The sequence below is a fragment of the Equus przewalskii genome, chromosome 2 (assembly GCF_037783145.1).
Source record: "Equus przewalskii isolate Varuska chromosome 2, EquPr2, whole genome shotgun sequence".
Classification (NCBI taxonomy): domain Eukaryota; kingdom Metazoa; phylum Chordata; class Mammalia; order Perissodactyla; family Equidae; genus Equus; species Equus przewalskii.
This window is the reverse complement of record NC_091832.1, coordinates 67,157,076-67,174,443: the sequence shown is the minus strand read 5'-3', so window position 1 is coordinate 67,174,443 and position 17,368 is coordinate 67,157,076. Positions and strand designations below refer to the sequence as shown.

The window sequence follows — 17,368 nt, the reverse complement described above, 5'->3', positions numbered from 1 at the left end:
CTGGTACAGTTATCAAATGTTACCCTTTAGCAAAATTCTCAAAAATGTCAAATGCCGTCTTCTAACAAGTGCTGGACCTAGGAAGTTTCAAACAGTAAAATGAATAAAAAATAATTGTGAATGGTACCACTTATTGATCATTGTCTACATCCGAACAATATATTACATGCTTTACATACATCATCTCAATGCTTAGAACAATAGTATGAAGTAAGTGTTATTATCCCTTTTCTGCAGCTGGAGAAACTAAGGTAAGAAACTGGCTCAAGGTCACACAGAACATAAACTCTGAAACTCGTGACTGCAGTGCTGGGGCCTGTACACTGTGGTGCCTCGTAGGATTAAGGACACAAACTATAGTTGAAGGAAATACTGTAAGACATACGGTGTCAGATGGACACATTACCTTTGTTGGAGCAACATATACAACTACCCCTTCATTGCCCTCTCTCAGGATTTTCTCCATGCAGTAGTAAGATGCATAGGTTTTCCCTGATGAGGTCGGAGCAACAATCACAGCAGATTCATTATTATCTACAACATCAAGAAGTTCTCTCTAGATAAAAACAGAACCACATTTCATTTGAAAATACATATTTACTGTCCAATTTTAATTTAACGTCAACTATTTCTAGGGTGAATTAGTATTCACAGTTGCTTCCAAGACACACTAATGTTCGAGACGGCAGTCACTTAAGGGAATCACCGTTTTCTGTTATTTGGAGACAACTAAATTCACATCTCACCTTCTCCTACAAAACACCTCACCTAAACTTAGCTTAAAATATCTAATAAAACAGACATCATCGCAAGGGACCTGCCCAGGACACCATGTAGCCCAGCTCTCTGCATTCTTTTTAGCTTGAGTTGGCTGAACTCAGAATTACCAAAATCTGTCGTTCTTTATATTTTTGTTTTTCTGTTCATGAATTAATGAATAAGGTGTAGAAAAGGACAGATTTTCCAAAGATATGTACATATGTATAATAAGCCACGTATTTATGAATGACTCTGCTGTTTAACATTTGGACAGTCTGAAAGCACCACTACTTTCAACAAACAGTAAACTTGCCAAATATATAGCATCAAACATTAGGCACTATATTTTAGACATGAAATTAAGTGGATGCATATAATAATTATGTAGTGTAATGGTAAAGAGCAGTCCAACCAGAGTTAGAGTGCCTAGTTTTAATCCAGGCACAACCATTTAATAAAACCAATATATTTTCATTTCAACTGCCTCTTTGTTGCATTCCTTTATCTCTTAAGTCAAGACATGATTTATTTTCATTGTCATTACACTGCATTCTATAATGATTTCCATTTCCAAAATTTGTTGCAAACACTGAGATCTAAACCAACTGCTTCCATCAAGTTTCTTCGCTTTCGAAGGCTGCAGATCTTTTCAGTAAATACCTGCCATGTGTCTGGTATAAAATGTTGCACCCTGGGATCTGGATCACTTCTTTCTTCTCGAAATAAGTAAGGTCCCATATACGTTAACTGAAACCGAGCTGCTCCCATGTGAACTGAATATTTAGAAATATCCTTCTCAGTACGTGATTGTGCCACCTAAAATAAGCATTACATATTAGATTTTTGTACCATTTCACAATTTTTAATCTGGGCAAGGAAATTATTATCAATCATATTATAGTTTGCTTTGTTTCAATACGATTATTATTTCATGTTTCTTTCAATATCTTACAAGTCTTAAAACCGTATAACCGGGGCCGGATCGGTGGCCGAGTGATTAAGTTCGCGCACTCCGCTGCGGCCGCCCAGGGTTCGGATCCTGGGCGCGAACATGGTACCGCTCGTCAGGCCACGTTGAGGCGGCGTCCCACATCCCACAGCTAGAAGGACGTGCAACTAAGATATACAACTGTGTACAGGCGGGGTTTGGGGAGATAAAGCAGAAAAAAAAAAGATTGGCAACAGTCGTTAGCTCAGGTGCCAATCTTCAGAAGAAAAAAACAAAAACTGTATAACCTAGTTTCAAAGGAAGTAATCAAAGGAAGGTAACATTTCATTCAGGTTATCAATTCTGATACATGGGAAGTAGACAGGTATTACATCTTTACTGTAATTTTTTAAATGCTATTTTATGTGGCAGTACCATGTTCCATAAGAATATAAGTAAAATGCAATATGAAATTAATATTTTAATTACAAATCAATGTAATCTTTGATAATTGTTAAATATGAACAACTCACACCCACACACAATAAAAACTGTGTTTCCACTGAGGAACCCTTCCCAATCCTAAAAGGGCATCTTTGGTAAAGGAAATATTCTCACAAGCATCTATACTATTAGTACATATTATCTTACAAATTATTTTACTCAAAGAATTCTGGTTAGACAACTCTTATTACTAAGGAACCTAACATCAAAGAAATTCACATGTTTTGTATAGCCTCTATTCTTGAAGTTCTGATAACACTTGATTATGATAATATTAGCAAAGCATGGAAAATGTAAATTTATATGTTGAGGTATTCTGGTTGAGAATCAACTACAAAACACGTTTTGAAATATTGATGGCTTGAAGAAGGAAGAACTTCCATTTAAAAACTGCCATTTTCTGTTAATTTCTTGTTTAAGGAGAAAAGTGTGATAGTAGTTTTGGTCACACGATAGTAAAGCAAATATCCTATTTCAGACCTGGAGCAGTTGGAAACAGTGGGGAGCTAGATTTCTGTCCATTATCATCACCAAGTTTTTCAGTTTTGTTTTTTTTTAAGAGAGAAAGAAATACTTTCCTAGGGCTTGTAAGCTTATTTTAGGAAAATGGTTTCTTCCAATTTCTTGGATCTCTAAAAGAAGTGGGGAAACATAGCTCTTCCTCCGTGGGAGAGAAGCAATATGCTCTTGCAATACGAAGTAGCGATAGAACACCCTGAGAAAGAGATGTCTAGTCCATGCTACGGTTGGATTTGGACTATGACCTCATCTCGTAGTCTGCATCAAGATATTTTTGTGCAGTGTATTTCTATATCCACAAGCTTCAAAAGCCTTGTTAAATATGACAGTTGAATTTTAGTTATGGCACTTGGGTAATCAAGTATAAGGCTTTCCATGCTGGATGCGAAGTATGATGGGGTGAACAAAAATCCCTGGGAAAGTTGGCCTCGAGATCTCTAGAGGGACCCTACAGAATTGTCAAGGAGTGGCCCAAAGTCATCCTGAGAATAAGGGAGCATGATGCAGCTAGGAAGGATTTATGGACCCTGTTAGCATTTATCAGGAATAGAGAAACTAGTAAAAGGCCGGATCTATGTGGTGGGTAAGTATGAAGGCTCAGGAGAGTGATACAGCCATTAAAAGAAGGACCAGTTCTGGAGGAAGTGGAAGGCTAATCATGGCTCCTCTTTCTGGCTAGTCATAGTGAGTTGATGTCCTCTCCTTCAATCCCTCCCTTTCCTCTACTAACAGAAAGTGTCTCTACTTTAACAAAACCAAGCAATAGCACAGGTAAAGCTACGCTGTTTCTATATGTACTATCTCTATGGTTCTCAAGTCAGTACTCGGAGAGAGATTTTGACTTAAAAAATATCTTCTCTTCAAACAAATTCTTTTGAAGTAACAACTGAAGACAATTAAATAAGAAATTTAAAGGAGTCAGTATATGTAAGAATATTCAGTAGAAATAATTGTAAGTAAAGTTTTTCTAGGAAAAAACAAAATTAAGTTGATCCATTTCTCTGAGGGTAAATTTTGATTATTTCCATAAGTCTTTAGAAATCTCCCAGATAAATAGACAACACATTTACAGGCAACAATAATATCTACAGGAGAATTCTTTCCTTCCCTTCACCCTTCACTCCTTTCTTTATTCCTTCCTTCTATTTACTGAAGAGATATTTTAAACTTACTGCATAAGGAGCACAGCAAGAAATAAGATAGAGAAAGGCCCTGTGTCTATGGAACTTACTTTCTAATTTTGAGACACAAACAAAAAACAAATGAACAAAACATAAACAAAAAATTCAGATAGTGACATATGCTGTTAAGAAAGAGAAATAAGGAAATTTTTTAGTGACTTCGTGGATAAGGGGAATGGTGGAGGAAATGCTACTTGAGATTGGAAGGTCTCAAGCTGGCCATAAATGTTTCTTTGATAAGATGATACTTCATCTAAAACATTAACAACCAAAGGAGTAAGCCATGCTAAAATCTGAGGGAATAAATGTTCATATACAAGAAATAGCTGAGGCAATACTCAGAGACAAAATGGAATTCTGTTCATTCAACAAACAGAATGGTTGGAAACCAGAAGAGAGAGGTAACCAGAGACCAGCTATGTAGGACCCTAGGGACTTTGGTAAGAGTTTATTCTAAGTAAGTCCATTTGGGATGATACAAAAAAAAAAATACCATAAAGTGAATGGTTTTTAAACAGCAAGCATCTGTTTCTCATAGTTTTGGAGGCTGAGAAGTCCAACATCACAGCATCAGCAGATTCAGTGTCTGGAACGAGCCTGCCCCTACATGGCCATCTTCTCACTGTAACCTTACATGGTGAAAGGGTGAGCTAGCTCTCTGGGGTCTCTTTTACAAGGGCACTAACCCCATTAATGAGGGTTCCATCTTCGTGACCTAATCACTTTCCAAAGGCCCCACCTCCAGATACCATCACTCTGGGGGTTAGAATTTCAACATATGAATTTTGAGGGAAGACACAAATATTCAGGCCATAGCACTCCTGGTACAAATGAAACATTTATTCCAGGTAAATACACATCTATAAAAAATATTAGATCTGTGTTTATATAGGATGATACTTAGTAACCATTAATTTAATCTAATATACATTAATTCTAAATGCATTCCATAAAATACTACACACACACACACACACTCATATATATGAATGTCATGTAATATTTTCTATAGCATCTACCTGAGGATATAATGAGTGTGCCAAGTTGTCAAATCCAATATATCTTAGATATTTGGCTAATTTTTGTCGATGTGTATTTTGTAATAGTTCTGAATATTTTTCATGGATTATGTGAATCCTTTTCATCAAGTTAATTATTATGCTTATATCTCTGGATTCTGCTTCTGTTGAGACAAAATATTGACATGCATAACTTAAGTTAGGCAAGATATTGATAACGAAACCCCCAAAGCTGACAATTTTATTGCGGGATTAAAAAAACATTTTTATGTGAATCACTCACAATAATTGAGGAATTCGTAACGACCAGTACTGCATAGCAGTGAGAGTGTTGCCACTTGAGTGAGAGCAGAGTTGCTAGTTTTAGCAAATAAAAATACAGGAGACCCAGTTTGGGATACATATTGCATGGCATATACTTATGCTAAAAAAGTTCATTTTTTATCTGACATTTAAATTCAACTTGTCTGTACTTGACTTAAGAACTTGGAAAGTTACATCTCTAAGCCTCATTTCCTTTTATCTGTAATGGGGATAATAATAATAGGTCTCACTTCCTACAGACATTATAAAGATTAAACAAAATAATCCATGTAAAATGATACAATAATGGCAGCTGTTACTATTCATCATAAGGACTAATATGGAAGAGGGTCTGAATGGACTTTTTTTAAAAAAAGATGACCGTTCCATATTTATACTTTTAATGTTTACTTTCCTGTGACCACACTCAAAAGATAAATATCTTTCATCATCCCTTCAATCAAAAATGTTTATTCTCTTGAGGGCTGGCACAGCAGTTAAGTGCTGCTTCTCAGCGGCCCGGGGTTTGCCGGTTGGGATCCTGGGTGCGGACATGGAACCGCTTGGCATGCCATGCTGTGGGAGGTGTCCCACGTATAAAGTAGAAGAAGATAGGCATGGATGTTAGCTCAGGGCCAGTCTTCCTCAGCAAAAAGAGGAGGATTGGAAGTAGTTAGCTCAGAGCTAATCATCTTAAAAAAAAAAAGTTTATTCTCTTGCCCTCAACATCACAGTTGTACCGATTCACTAATTATTTAGTTTGTGTGTATACTTTGGAGTAACAATGTTATATTAAAATCCTTGCTCTATCACTGACTTGGGCATATAATTTTTTCTCCTAGAACCTCAAGTTTGTATGAATAATATCCGTACTACCTATATATATATATACATATACATGTATGTTATATATATAGTCTTTCCTCAGTATCATCAGGGGATTGGCTCCAGGACTCCTGCAGATACCAATATCCATGAGTGCTCAAGTCCCTTGTATAAAATGGCATAGTATCTGCATAGAACCTATGACATCCTCCTCTATACTTTAAATCATCTCTGGCTTACTTACATTAGCTAATACAATGTAAATAGTTGTTATACTATTTTTATGTATTGTTTAGGTAATAATGACAATAAAAAAAAGTCTGTACATGTTCCGTACAGAAGCAACCATTGTAGGGCTTTCGTTTTTCAGTTGGTTGAATCTGCGGATGTGGAACCCATGGATACAGAGGACAGACTGTATATTGTTTAGGTTGTGGATACTGTGCGATGCTACAGTTAGTTCAGAATGTGCTTGAGTCCCTTGAGAGACCGATCATTAAACTCCTTGAGACCAGGGCCCCTGTTCTGTTCAGAAGCCCCGTGGGCACAACAAGGTACTCAGCTCATGATTGGCCTTGAAGAACTGTTTGCTGAACTGAATTTCAAACTGAATCCATCCATCAATATCTATCACACACACAAATAACCGTGATGTTATTACTGGATCAAAAAATCTTATTCTTTACACATCATTAGAGTTCCTAAAGTAAGTACAGGACACATGAATCAGAAGCCATGCCCAATCCCAATTCTTTTGCTTTGTTCTAACTGATTTTTTTATTTTAAAAAATTTCTAAGGGGCCAGCCCTGTGGCTGAGTGGTTAAGTTTGTGTGCCCTACTTCGGCAGTCCAGGGTTTCACCCGTTCAGATCCTGGGCACAGACATGGCACCGCTCATCAAGTCACGTTGAAACTGTGTCCCACATAGCAGAGCCAGACGGACCTACAACTAGAATGTACAACTATGTACTGGGGGGCTTTGGGGAGAAGAAGAAGAAGGAAGGAAAAAAAAGAAGATTGGCAACAGATGTTAGCTCAGGTGCCAATCTTTTTAAAAAAATTCTAAAATTAATGTATTTATATACCTGTTTTTAAACAGTATTCCATCCATAATTTGAAACAGGCATCCATTCCTACCATTTCTGCAGTAAATCTTACAGATTTAACAGGACATATTTGTAGAAAATCTTCTAGTCTTTTTATTCCAGATTTAGGACTTTCTTTAATTTCCTTTTCAATATATAGGGACAAGTTATTCCATCGTTCTTCCTCTCTCTTCTCTAGTTTAGCTAGTTGTCTCTTTTGATTTTCTTCAATAAATTTTTCTGCATTTGTCTTCTAAAAAAACAAAGAAATAGAAAACAAATCAACTAAATAATAAAAGCAAATGTTTCCAGAATAATACATTTGATATTTTTGAAGGAAATATTTAAATATCTCAGGCCATTAGTTTACTATTCAGGACATTCAAATAGCACATCAAATAGGACCTTGGAAGTCTCAAATAACTAAATGCAAACATCTGTTTTTTACACAACCACGATCATTTGCCATTCCCTTTCTCTGTCTCCTCAGTTATTATTTCCTTAACCCATTATGCTGAAAACCAGTGTTCTGGCATCTCATGTCCATGGGGTTGGGTCTAAGAAAGACCATTTCTAACTAATATCCAACTGGGACATATATCATTTTTGAGATTAGACCAACTGTGGTATAATCACAAAAACTGTCCTGGAGTGTAGCATGCTGTACTTCATAGAAAAACAAATACGAATTTTGTCCACGGATCCCCAGGAGAAATCTAATAGGTCTGAATGGGGTACAATTAAAGTAGTTATAAAGACTGGCACAATCAGGTTTAAGATTGCAATGTCTGGACTATTGTATGTAATAGAGAATGCTGCCACGGCCAAACACTGTGACAATCCTTCTTGTCCAGATCTCAGGGTGTGTCCTTATTTAGCTCTCCTCCATTCTCTATCTCCTTAATATGGAAACAATGGACCATTTCAAGAATCCCTGTGTACCAGTTAAGTGACGTTAGCTCCTCAGGGGAGTAGCATATCCTAACTAGAGGTTAAAATAGATCCCTGGAAAGTGGGGTATACATGATAACATGTAAATGACATGATAACATCCAGAAAATGAACTTCATTAAGCCAAAAATAGAGGATGAAGAGTAATAAAATGTTTTCAATATATATGACAAGGAATATTATGTTTTAAATATACATAGCTCTTAGCAATCAATAAGCAAAAGGAAAATACTACAACAATAGTAGAAGATAAAGGACATAAAAGAGAAATTCATGGAAGAAGAAACACAAATGGACTCTAAATTTTGAAAAGATATTCATATCACTGGTATTCAAAGAAATTGAGATTAAGATTTCTTGTTGAGAGAAATTCCAAAAAATAAATAAATAAATAAAACAGGCACTCTCATACACTGATGATGGTTATCACAGCTAAATGGTTAAAAGAGCAAGTTCCAGAGTCCAGCAGACATGGCCACCCACTAACTATGTAAGTGAGCACAGTGTTTTTCACATAAGAGTTTGATAATCAGTAACATATTTTGTTATTATTACTTGTATTAATGTTATAGTAAGAATGGGAATTAGCATAGCCCTCCTAAACGAGAACGTATTGATTTATATCAAAAGCTCTAAAATTTTTCATAGTCTTTAACCCAGCAATTACTTCTCTAAGTAATTAGAAAAGAGTAGAAAGTTTCAGATAAAATTATGTTTATCATAGCACGTTATAATAGTAAAATAATGGAAACGTAATGAACAGTAAGAATAGGAAATGAATGTATTACAAATTATTATTAAAATATTAAAAGGAAAAGTTTATTTCCCATTCATTGAAATAGAACATTCTCCAAAATATGTTGTTTAAATGGGAAAAATAATAAAACCACATGAAAAATTTTTAATTATATGTAAGTATGCATGTACGTCTGTAAATGTGTATAGCTTGTGTGTACACAAATGTATGTACATACGTTTGTAAATGTGTATAGCGTGAAATATTTTGGAAGGATATTCACCAGAAAGTTAATAGAAGCAACTTTTTGGAGGGGCAAAATTTTAGTGATTTTTCTTTTTTTATATACTTTTCTAGATAACAATTTACTGGATGTGCTTGACCTTGATAATCTTTTTTAAAAAACTATTTAAAATTTGGGAAACATTTGGGAAGCTATTATGGAAGTATATTTAATGACACAGAAAAATGTCCAATATGCATTGATAGGTGGGAATATAAGTTAAAAAGATATACTTTTTTGTAAAAAACACACTATATGAATAAAAATGACTGAAAGTTTGTATGTCAAAATGTTAATAGTGATTATCTGTGGTATGTGAGAGTATCAACATTTCCTTTCTCCTTTTTTTTTCTTACCTATTTTTCTATTTTTCAAAAGGGAATGAATTAAACAAATAATAACATGCCATATTATAGAAGATTATAAGTCACAAAATTGTGTCTCAAAAGATTTTTAATAATGTGAATGAGAAAATGACTATAAAGAAACTCAGCAAAATGTTAACAGTGCTTAACTCTGTGTGAAGGTCCTATTAGGATTTTGCTTTCTTCATTACACTTTTCTTCATTTTACAAGCATTGTAATGGGAGAATAAATTGTTTTATCTTTTGTAATTTGTGGTTAGTATTTACAGTATACTTGATTTGACAGTTATTAATTCTTTTCTTATAAAAAGTGTTTTGTCTTTAATAACACATGAGACTACTGATGTGTACAATACCAGATATTTCCAATGAGGAGTTCACATGGAGAGTAGAATCTTAGGATCTCCACATGCCTGAGTCATGCTAGATCAAGAAGGTACCTGGTGTTTTCTTTTCTTTTTCCCAGAAGAATTTTCTGGAGGTGGCAGAGCTCTTTCTTGTACAATCCTTACTGATCTGTTACTTCCTATCAAAGATTTTCCAAAGACATGATAAAAATGATGTAATTTCTGTATTTCCCATTTTCCTTTGGCATCTTTGGATTTAGCTGTAGGAAATAAATTATTAAAATATGCTGGTAATGCTATTTATAAATGAGAGTTCCATTCAGAGAGCATTCATGAGAAAGGCTTTGATAAATTCCCTTAGAAATTCACATTAATCTAATTAGAGACATGTTAGAGATTGAGCTATAGAAATTTAAATTATTTGAGCTATGTTTAAATATCATGGAAGGATCTAAAGCAGTGCCTCTTATTTGCATATTCACTTTCTTACAGTCTTCTAGGCGTTATGGATATTCCCCACTGAACAAGTCAATGGTAAATTTATGCTTGAATTCCAAGAAGAGAACAAGATTATAAGCTATATTGGTCCAAAATATCCCACTGCCAAAATAATTATTTGAATATTTAAGACTTATTTCACTTAATAAATAGAGTTCTAAACAATATTCTAGAGCAAGTAATTACTATAATTACCAATTGGCGCAAATAATGACAATACAATGTGATTAACGAAGGCATTGGGTCTTATAAGATAATACAAGGAAATTTTTAACCCCAAACAACAAAAACTGAAAGAACTTTAATAATAACATATAAAGTAATTTGTTGTAGCAACCGGAGAAAAATAAAATGCTAAAGATTCTGTCTGGACCAAACAGCTTTTTCCTCCAATAGGTCAATTGGAATCTCAATTTTCAGATTAAAGAAATTAGCTTCTTCCCAGTCCTGCTGTGAAGGTGATGGAAATTTATATAGTGGCAGAGAGAGAGAAGAAGAAGATAAATTACACTTCATTCATCTCAGATGAGTCATTTTTTTCTTATACGTATGACACAATTATTCAATAAATAAGAATGTTGAAAATGTTTGCTAGATATTAGTTATGTTTACCATCACTGCTGCACCTAGTCCTTTCAAAATCATCGCTGAGAGGTCTAGCAGAATGCCAGTGTGTGAGTTCATCAAATTCTCTCTTTTTAGAAAGAGAGAGAACAGCTGGGTCATCACTGAGAAAAAAACAAAAGACATACATTATAATACACATCTAATTTTTTTCTTTTTTAGTTTCTACTCTAAACCATGAACTTACTTAGGTTCTCTGCCTTTAATTTTATAATTATGAATGAGCAAAACACATTTTTTACAAACAATATATCTCTTGACAAAATAGTCTAGAAGCAGGCAAGAACATCTGTGGAATTGTCATCTCTATAATGATTTTTAAAAAGCACATATTGGGGTCAGCCCAGTGCCATAGTGGTTAAGTTCACGTGCTCTGCTTAGGCAGCCTGGGGTTTGTGGGTTCAGATCCCAGGCATGGACTTACACACCACTCATCAAGTCACGCTGCGGTGGTGTCTTACACACAAAAGAGAGGCAGATTGGCACAGATGTTAGCTCAGCAACAATCTTCCTCAAGCAAAAAGAGGAAGATTGGCAACAGATGCTACTCAGGGCCAATCTTCCTCGCCACACAAAAAAAGTACATATTAAGACTTTCTTTGTATGGGAGATTGAATTAAGTACCAAATAATAGCCAAGAGTATATAGCCTCACGTACTATAAAGATATTTCTGAAGTTGAGAGACGCTTCTGGATTATTTTTCCTGTTTCTTTGTGTGTATGTGTGTGCACTTGTGAAATGTTTCAAGCATAAAGAAAAGATTAGACAATAAATGACACCTGTGAGCCTACTATTCATTCATCCCAAGATATTCACCGAGTGCCTGCTATGTGCCAGGTACTCATCTAGATGCTGAGAATATGTCAGTAAACAAAACAGACATTAAAAAAGTCTTTGTAGAGTTTATATACTAACAGAGTTATAGACAACAAAGAAATATTAAGGCAAAATATATACTCTGCCAGATGGTGAAAAGCATGATGAAGAAGAATAAAGCAGGAAGACAGGACAGTGAGTTCCGGGAGAAGGAGAAGGTGTGATTTTAAGTATAATGGTCAGGAAAGGCTTTGCTGACAAGATACTGGGACAATGAGTTAAAGGTTGTCTGAGTCAGAACACGTTGAGCAAAGAAAACAGTAAACAGAAAGGCTGCGAGGTGGGTCTGTGATTATTATGTTCAAGAAACACAATAGCTAAGGCATGGAAACAACCTAAATGTTCATCAATGAATGGATTACAAAAATGTGGTGTATATATATATATATATCTATATCTATATATATACGCAATGAGATATAATCAGCCATTAAAAAGAAGGAAATCCTGCCATTTGTGACAACATGGATGGAATTTGAGGGCATTGTGCTAAGTGAAATAAGTCAGACAGAGAAACACTAATACTGTATGACCTCATTTATAGTGGAATATAAAATAAAAAGGCCAAGCTCACAGAAGCAGAGGGTAGAATGGTGGTTGTCAGGGGCTGAGGAGTGGGGGAAATGGGAAGATATTTATCAAAGGATACAGATTTTCATGTATAAGATGAATAAGTTCTGGAGATGTAATGCACAGCACAGTGACTATAGTTAACAATACTGTAATATATACTTGAACGTTGATAACAGAGTAGGTCTTAAATGTTCTCACCACATAAAAAAGAGTTATTATATTTGATGGATGGGTTAACTAACCTTGTTGTGGTGGTCATTTTGCAGTATATACTTGTATCAAATCATCTTATTGTATACCTAAAATTTGCACAATGTTCTATGTCAATTATATCTCGGTAAGGCTGAAAAAAAAAAAACCAGAAAGGAGGCCAGGGTGGACAGAGCAAGAGAGCTTGGGAGAGATGAGTAGGGAACACGGTCAAAGAGGTAAAGAAGAGCAGTAAAGCCCTGTAATCCTTTTAATCCGAGTGAGTTGAAACTCCTTGGAGGGTTTTGAGCAGAGGAGAGAAATAATCAGATTTTTCACCTGACAGCATCACTCTGGCTGCTATGAGACTATATTGAAGGTGGCAAAGGCAGAAGTAGGAGACCAATTAGGTGGCTACTGTAATAATCAAGAGATGATGGTAGATTGTACAGGGGATGCAGGGTGGGCAGAAGCACGAAAAGGAAACACTCTACCTCTGTACTTTGGAAGAGGAGAAATAAATTTGTATGACAGTTTGAATGTAGTATGAGAAATATAAAGAGAAGTCAAGGATGATTCCAAGAATTCCAGCCTGAGAAACTGTAAGAAAAGAGAAGATGGAGATAGGGAACAGTGAGGGAAGAGCAGCTTCCTGCAAGAAGATCAGGAGTTTGGCATTTACACATTAAGTTTGGGATGTCTTTAAGACATCCAGTTACAATCAGAAGTTCAAAAGATTGACTCAGGATAAAATTTGGGGAATTTTTAGCAAAAAAAAAAAAAAGCTGGAGATAAGAATTTAAAACTTGCTAGCAAAAAGTTGATATTTAAAGTCATGACACTGGATGACCAAGGGAAAGATCACTCACTTTGTTAACTGTTAATGATTTTCCAAGTTTTCTTCAGATCTTATTTACCTTAAAGAAATAAAGCATTAAGGATATACTTTAAGCCTCCTGGATACTGCCCAGAAATGCCATTCTTCTCTTTTCTAAAAAGTAATTGTCACCTTGTATTTATCCATGGTATATATCATGTTCGTATCATTACTAAATAGACGCACATAAGTAACAATATGATAAGTACAACATTCTCCAACTTGCTGTGTTGCATTAGCAACGTGATTTTGAGATTCATACATGCTGATGTGTGCGTGCGTGCAGTTTTTTATTTTTACTGTGGGGCATTCCATTGTATTAATATCCCACAATTCATTCTCCTACTGTATCTAGGATATTTAGTTTACTTCTATACAAATAGGACTGAAATGCTCATTAATGCAATTCACCCTTACGCAAATATAGGCGAATTTCTCTAGTTAAATTGCAGGTTGTAGAGAATGCATATCTTGAACTTTACTAGGTTTTATCAATTTCTATTCCCATTGGCAACATGTAAATGATGTTTCCATGGCCTCACTAGTTGTTTCCATTGTCACATATCTTTGGTATCACTTAGTCTTGCAAATTTTACTGAAATAAAGGGTATTAAATAAAATTTAATTGTAGTTTTAATCTTCATTTCCTTGATTAACAGTAAAGTTAAACATCTTTTCATAGTCTTATTGGCTCTTATCACACTTACTTTTTTATTAATTAACTGCTCCTATTCTTTTCCTATTTTCTACTGCCTCATTCATCATTTTCTTATGAATTGTAGGAATTCTTTATACTAATCTTTTACATTAATCCTATGCTGGTTGTATACATTCTAAATATCTTCTCCAAATTTTTTATTACAATATGTAATTTTAATATCAAATGTATTACTTTTTTCTTAATGATTTAAGTTTTATATAGCATTTAAATGCTCTTATATCTCTACCCTGAGGTCATAAAGATATTTTCCTATATTTTCTTCTGCAAGTGTGACTATTGTCTTTCACATTCAGATTTCTATCCACTTGGAATTTATTTTGTTGCATAGTGTCATATAGAGATACTTTCATTTTTAAAAGAAAAATACATATTTTGAAAACATATAACATTTACCGAATAATTTATTATTTTCACAGTCATTTGTTTTGTCATGTCTGCCATATATGCAATTGGTAGGATCAAATTTGCTTCCAAGTGCTCCAGTCTCCTTGTGAGACCACCAAAGTCCATGTTTTCCCCACCCTACACGTTCCAGCATTCCTTATCTCCTCATCGTTAACTGCCTGAAAGACCCATCCCTAGAATGATGGTTAATATTTGGACTACCTAAGTAATCTCAGAATTAGTTCCATCAGGCCAGACTCCTCTGTTTATCTTATTCTTTACTCAAAGTCTACACTTATAAGGTCGCCACCATCATTACCAGACTCTAATCATCATGTGAATCTATTTCTTTAACCTCATTATAAACCCTTTCACTGTGTCTTCTGGAACTTAGAGACTGTCTAGCAATTCTCTATATCCATAAACTCTTCTTTGAATGCTCCCTTCACCCAACTTTCTCTGAACAAAGCCTGACTCTTCCTTTAGGATCTTTTCTGTTTCCTTTGCCTCCTCCTCAAGTTTGTTAATTTTTTTTTCAATTACTCCTTTACTATTGGGCCTGGAGGCAATTTAATACCCTCCTTGCTCCTCTTTGCTGCTTCAGGACCTCTGTGTCCTTTTCTACCCCATTGAAATATATGACCCTGATATAAGATTGATAGGTGTAGCAAATAAAAATGTAAACAGAAAAATTTGAATTTCAGGTGAACAATAAATGCATTTTAGCGCAAGTGTTCTTCATGCAGCCTTACTCCAGTGTCATGCCCAACAATCCTTCCTTGTTGAGAGAGTTATCCTCCTTGTTACTCTTTCTTTCTCTAAATAGATCAATCTTTCTCCTTACTACTTCTTCTCTCACCATTCTTGATGCTTTCAACATCCACATAGATGATTCACCTCACATCTGTACTTTAATTTTTATATCTTGGCTGCCACCACACCTCAGCCACCCATTCCTTTAGTTGTATCCTTAACGTCATCATACTTATTACAGAGAAAAAGGTAAATGAGATATTCAAAGAAGATATACAAATGTTTTTTAAATCATAATGATCAATCACGTATAAAGTAAAATTCTTATTAAAATTTATGTTCCAATGTGAAATTTTAATCATATGTGTGCAATATATACAACAAATCTAGCTCACTATATTCAGTTTTATATCTATATAGAAATATAGATATCACAAACAGGTAAAGTTTTTCTCGAAATACCTGCTTAGAAAAGGTAGTTCTGACATAATATCTCCAGCATATTCTTCAATAATCTCAGCTTTCAGAGGAATGAGTCCTGATTTATGAATTTCTTGATTTGATCCTGGTAGTATTTAGGAATACAATTATTATTTGAACACCACACTCTAATAATAATTTACCAATGTGATGTAAGTGTTTCTGGGACAGCAAAGCTAAGCATTTTCATCATTTATTACAAAATACATGGTACTTCAATAGAATTGTTGCAAATCTGGATGTTTAAATTAAATTTATATTCCACATACTGTCACAAATGTAAATCTATTGAGTGAACTGAAGTATAATTCTATTTCAGTTTAAGTTGAATGCACTTGAGAAATAGAGTCAAGAAATCACTATGCAACCCAGAAAAGACAATATTTATTCTGAACCACAGTAAGAAATATGTGTATTTATCCATAGACCAAAGAATATAAGTGATAAAGCTTGTAAGAATTTTCAAAATTTAACCATCAAAGTTAATAAAATGAAATAGTAATAAAATAACTTCTGTATCTTTGATTAATTGAAACTTAAAGAACCCTTACATTCATAAGCTTCAAATAAAAGTTTTCCACATAAATAGGCTGGTCTAACCTGTCAATCACAATCCCCTGAGGTCTATTTAAATACAAGTTGGTTTCTCCATATGAGCTTTAGCGAAATTTATACTTCTTGTAGAAAATATAGTAAAGCTATTATTACAAGGTGTTCTCTATGCCTGACTATAGAGACAGACAGACCTGGATTCAAATTTTCTCGTTATCATGAATTTGCTATGTGATTTATGCAACTTTCCTGAGAGTTCACCTGTAAAATGACAATACTGTGAGTAGCGCTGTTTTGAAAACCAAATAGGAAAATTCATGTGAAAGGCAAAGCACAATACCTGGCAGGATGGGTACTTAATAAATGTTAGCTTCCTTTCTCATGTCTTCACTTTGAATAAATAAGTAAGAAAACAAACAAAGAAGTTAAAAGGCAAGAAGATATTGCGGTTATGGAAGATAATCAGCAGGACTAACCCTGCAAGAAGGCAAAACTTTAAAAGGTCAAATGTATTTTCTAAACAATGATTATAGTGCTAATCGCTTTCTATCCTAAATGGGGTCAACTTTAAAAAATTGTCAGCACCTCCAGGGGATGTTTCCTTCTGTGTGAGAAATGGTCTGGACGTTGTCCTCAGGGGTATGAGTCCTCCCAGATCACCATCCCCTGAGAATAGTAAGACTGTGTTCCACAGCTTCAGACATTCTTGCTTTAAAGTGTCACCCAATTCCAAATTTAGCCCTGTGTAGAAGAAGAAAATATTTAAATTAGCAATTAAAGTCTGAGTGATAGTCACCATATTTTCCATTTCATGTATATGAATTATTTCACAAGTTTACACCTGTGCGTGTCTTATCTTGCATGCTTAAAACAAAACAGAATAGGTTCTGCCATATTTTCATGTCGTAACAAATGTTATAAGAAAGTAAAAGTATATTTGAACTTAGTTATTGGTATAGCTATGTTTTTCTATCACTAAGAAAACGAAACCAGAGAAGTCAGCCTATGGTTCCAATATGGTGGGTGAAGGAGTCA

General features: G+C 34.7%; 1 protein-coding gene across 10 annotated transcripts in view; it reads right to left on the bottom strand.

Annotated features, from left to right (window-relative positions):
- Window positions 1-17,368, bottom strand: part of LOC103556794 (probable ATP-dependent RNA helicase DDX60) — a 108,460-nt gene that overhangs the window by 64,437 nt on the left and 26,655 nt on the right. For all 10 annotated transcript variants that reach the window (XR_011536882.1, XR_011536883.1, XR_011536884.1 and 7 more), the window contains exons 10-17: window positions 16,919-17,074; window positions 15,764-15,866; window positions 10,916-11,031; window positions 9,899-10,065; window positions 7,124-7,376; window positions 4,911-5,074; window positions 1,420-1,575; window positions 407-556 (exon numbers count right to left, since the gene is read on the bottom strand). Coding sequence is in view for 4 of the 10 variants with exons in the window: in XM_070608187.1 (XP_070464288.1) it covers window positions 407-556; window positions 1,420-1,575; window positions 4,911-5,074; window positions 7,124-7,376; window positions 9,899-10,065; window positions 10,916-11,031; window positions 15,764-15,866; window positions 16,919-17,074 (1,265 nt within the window). In the remaining 6 variants the exon portion in view is untranslated. The remainder of the gene's footprint in view (window positions 1-406; window positions 557-1,419; window positions 1,576-4,910; window positions 5,075-7,123; window positions 7,377-9,898; window positions 10,066-10,915; window positions 11,032-15,763; window positions 15,867-16,918; window positions 17,075-17,368) is intronic.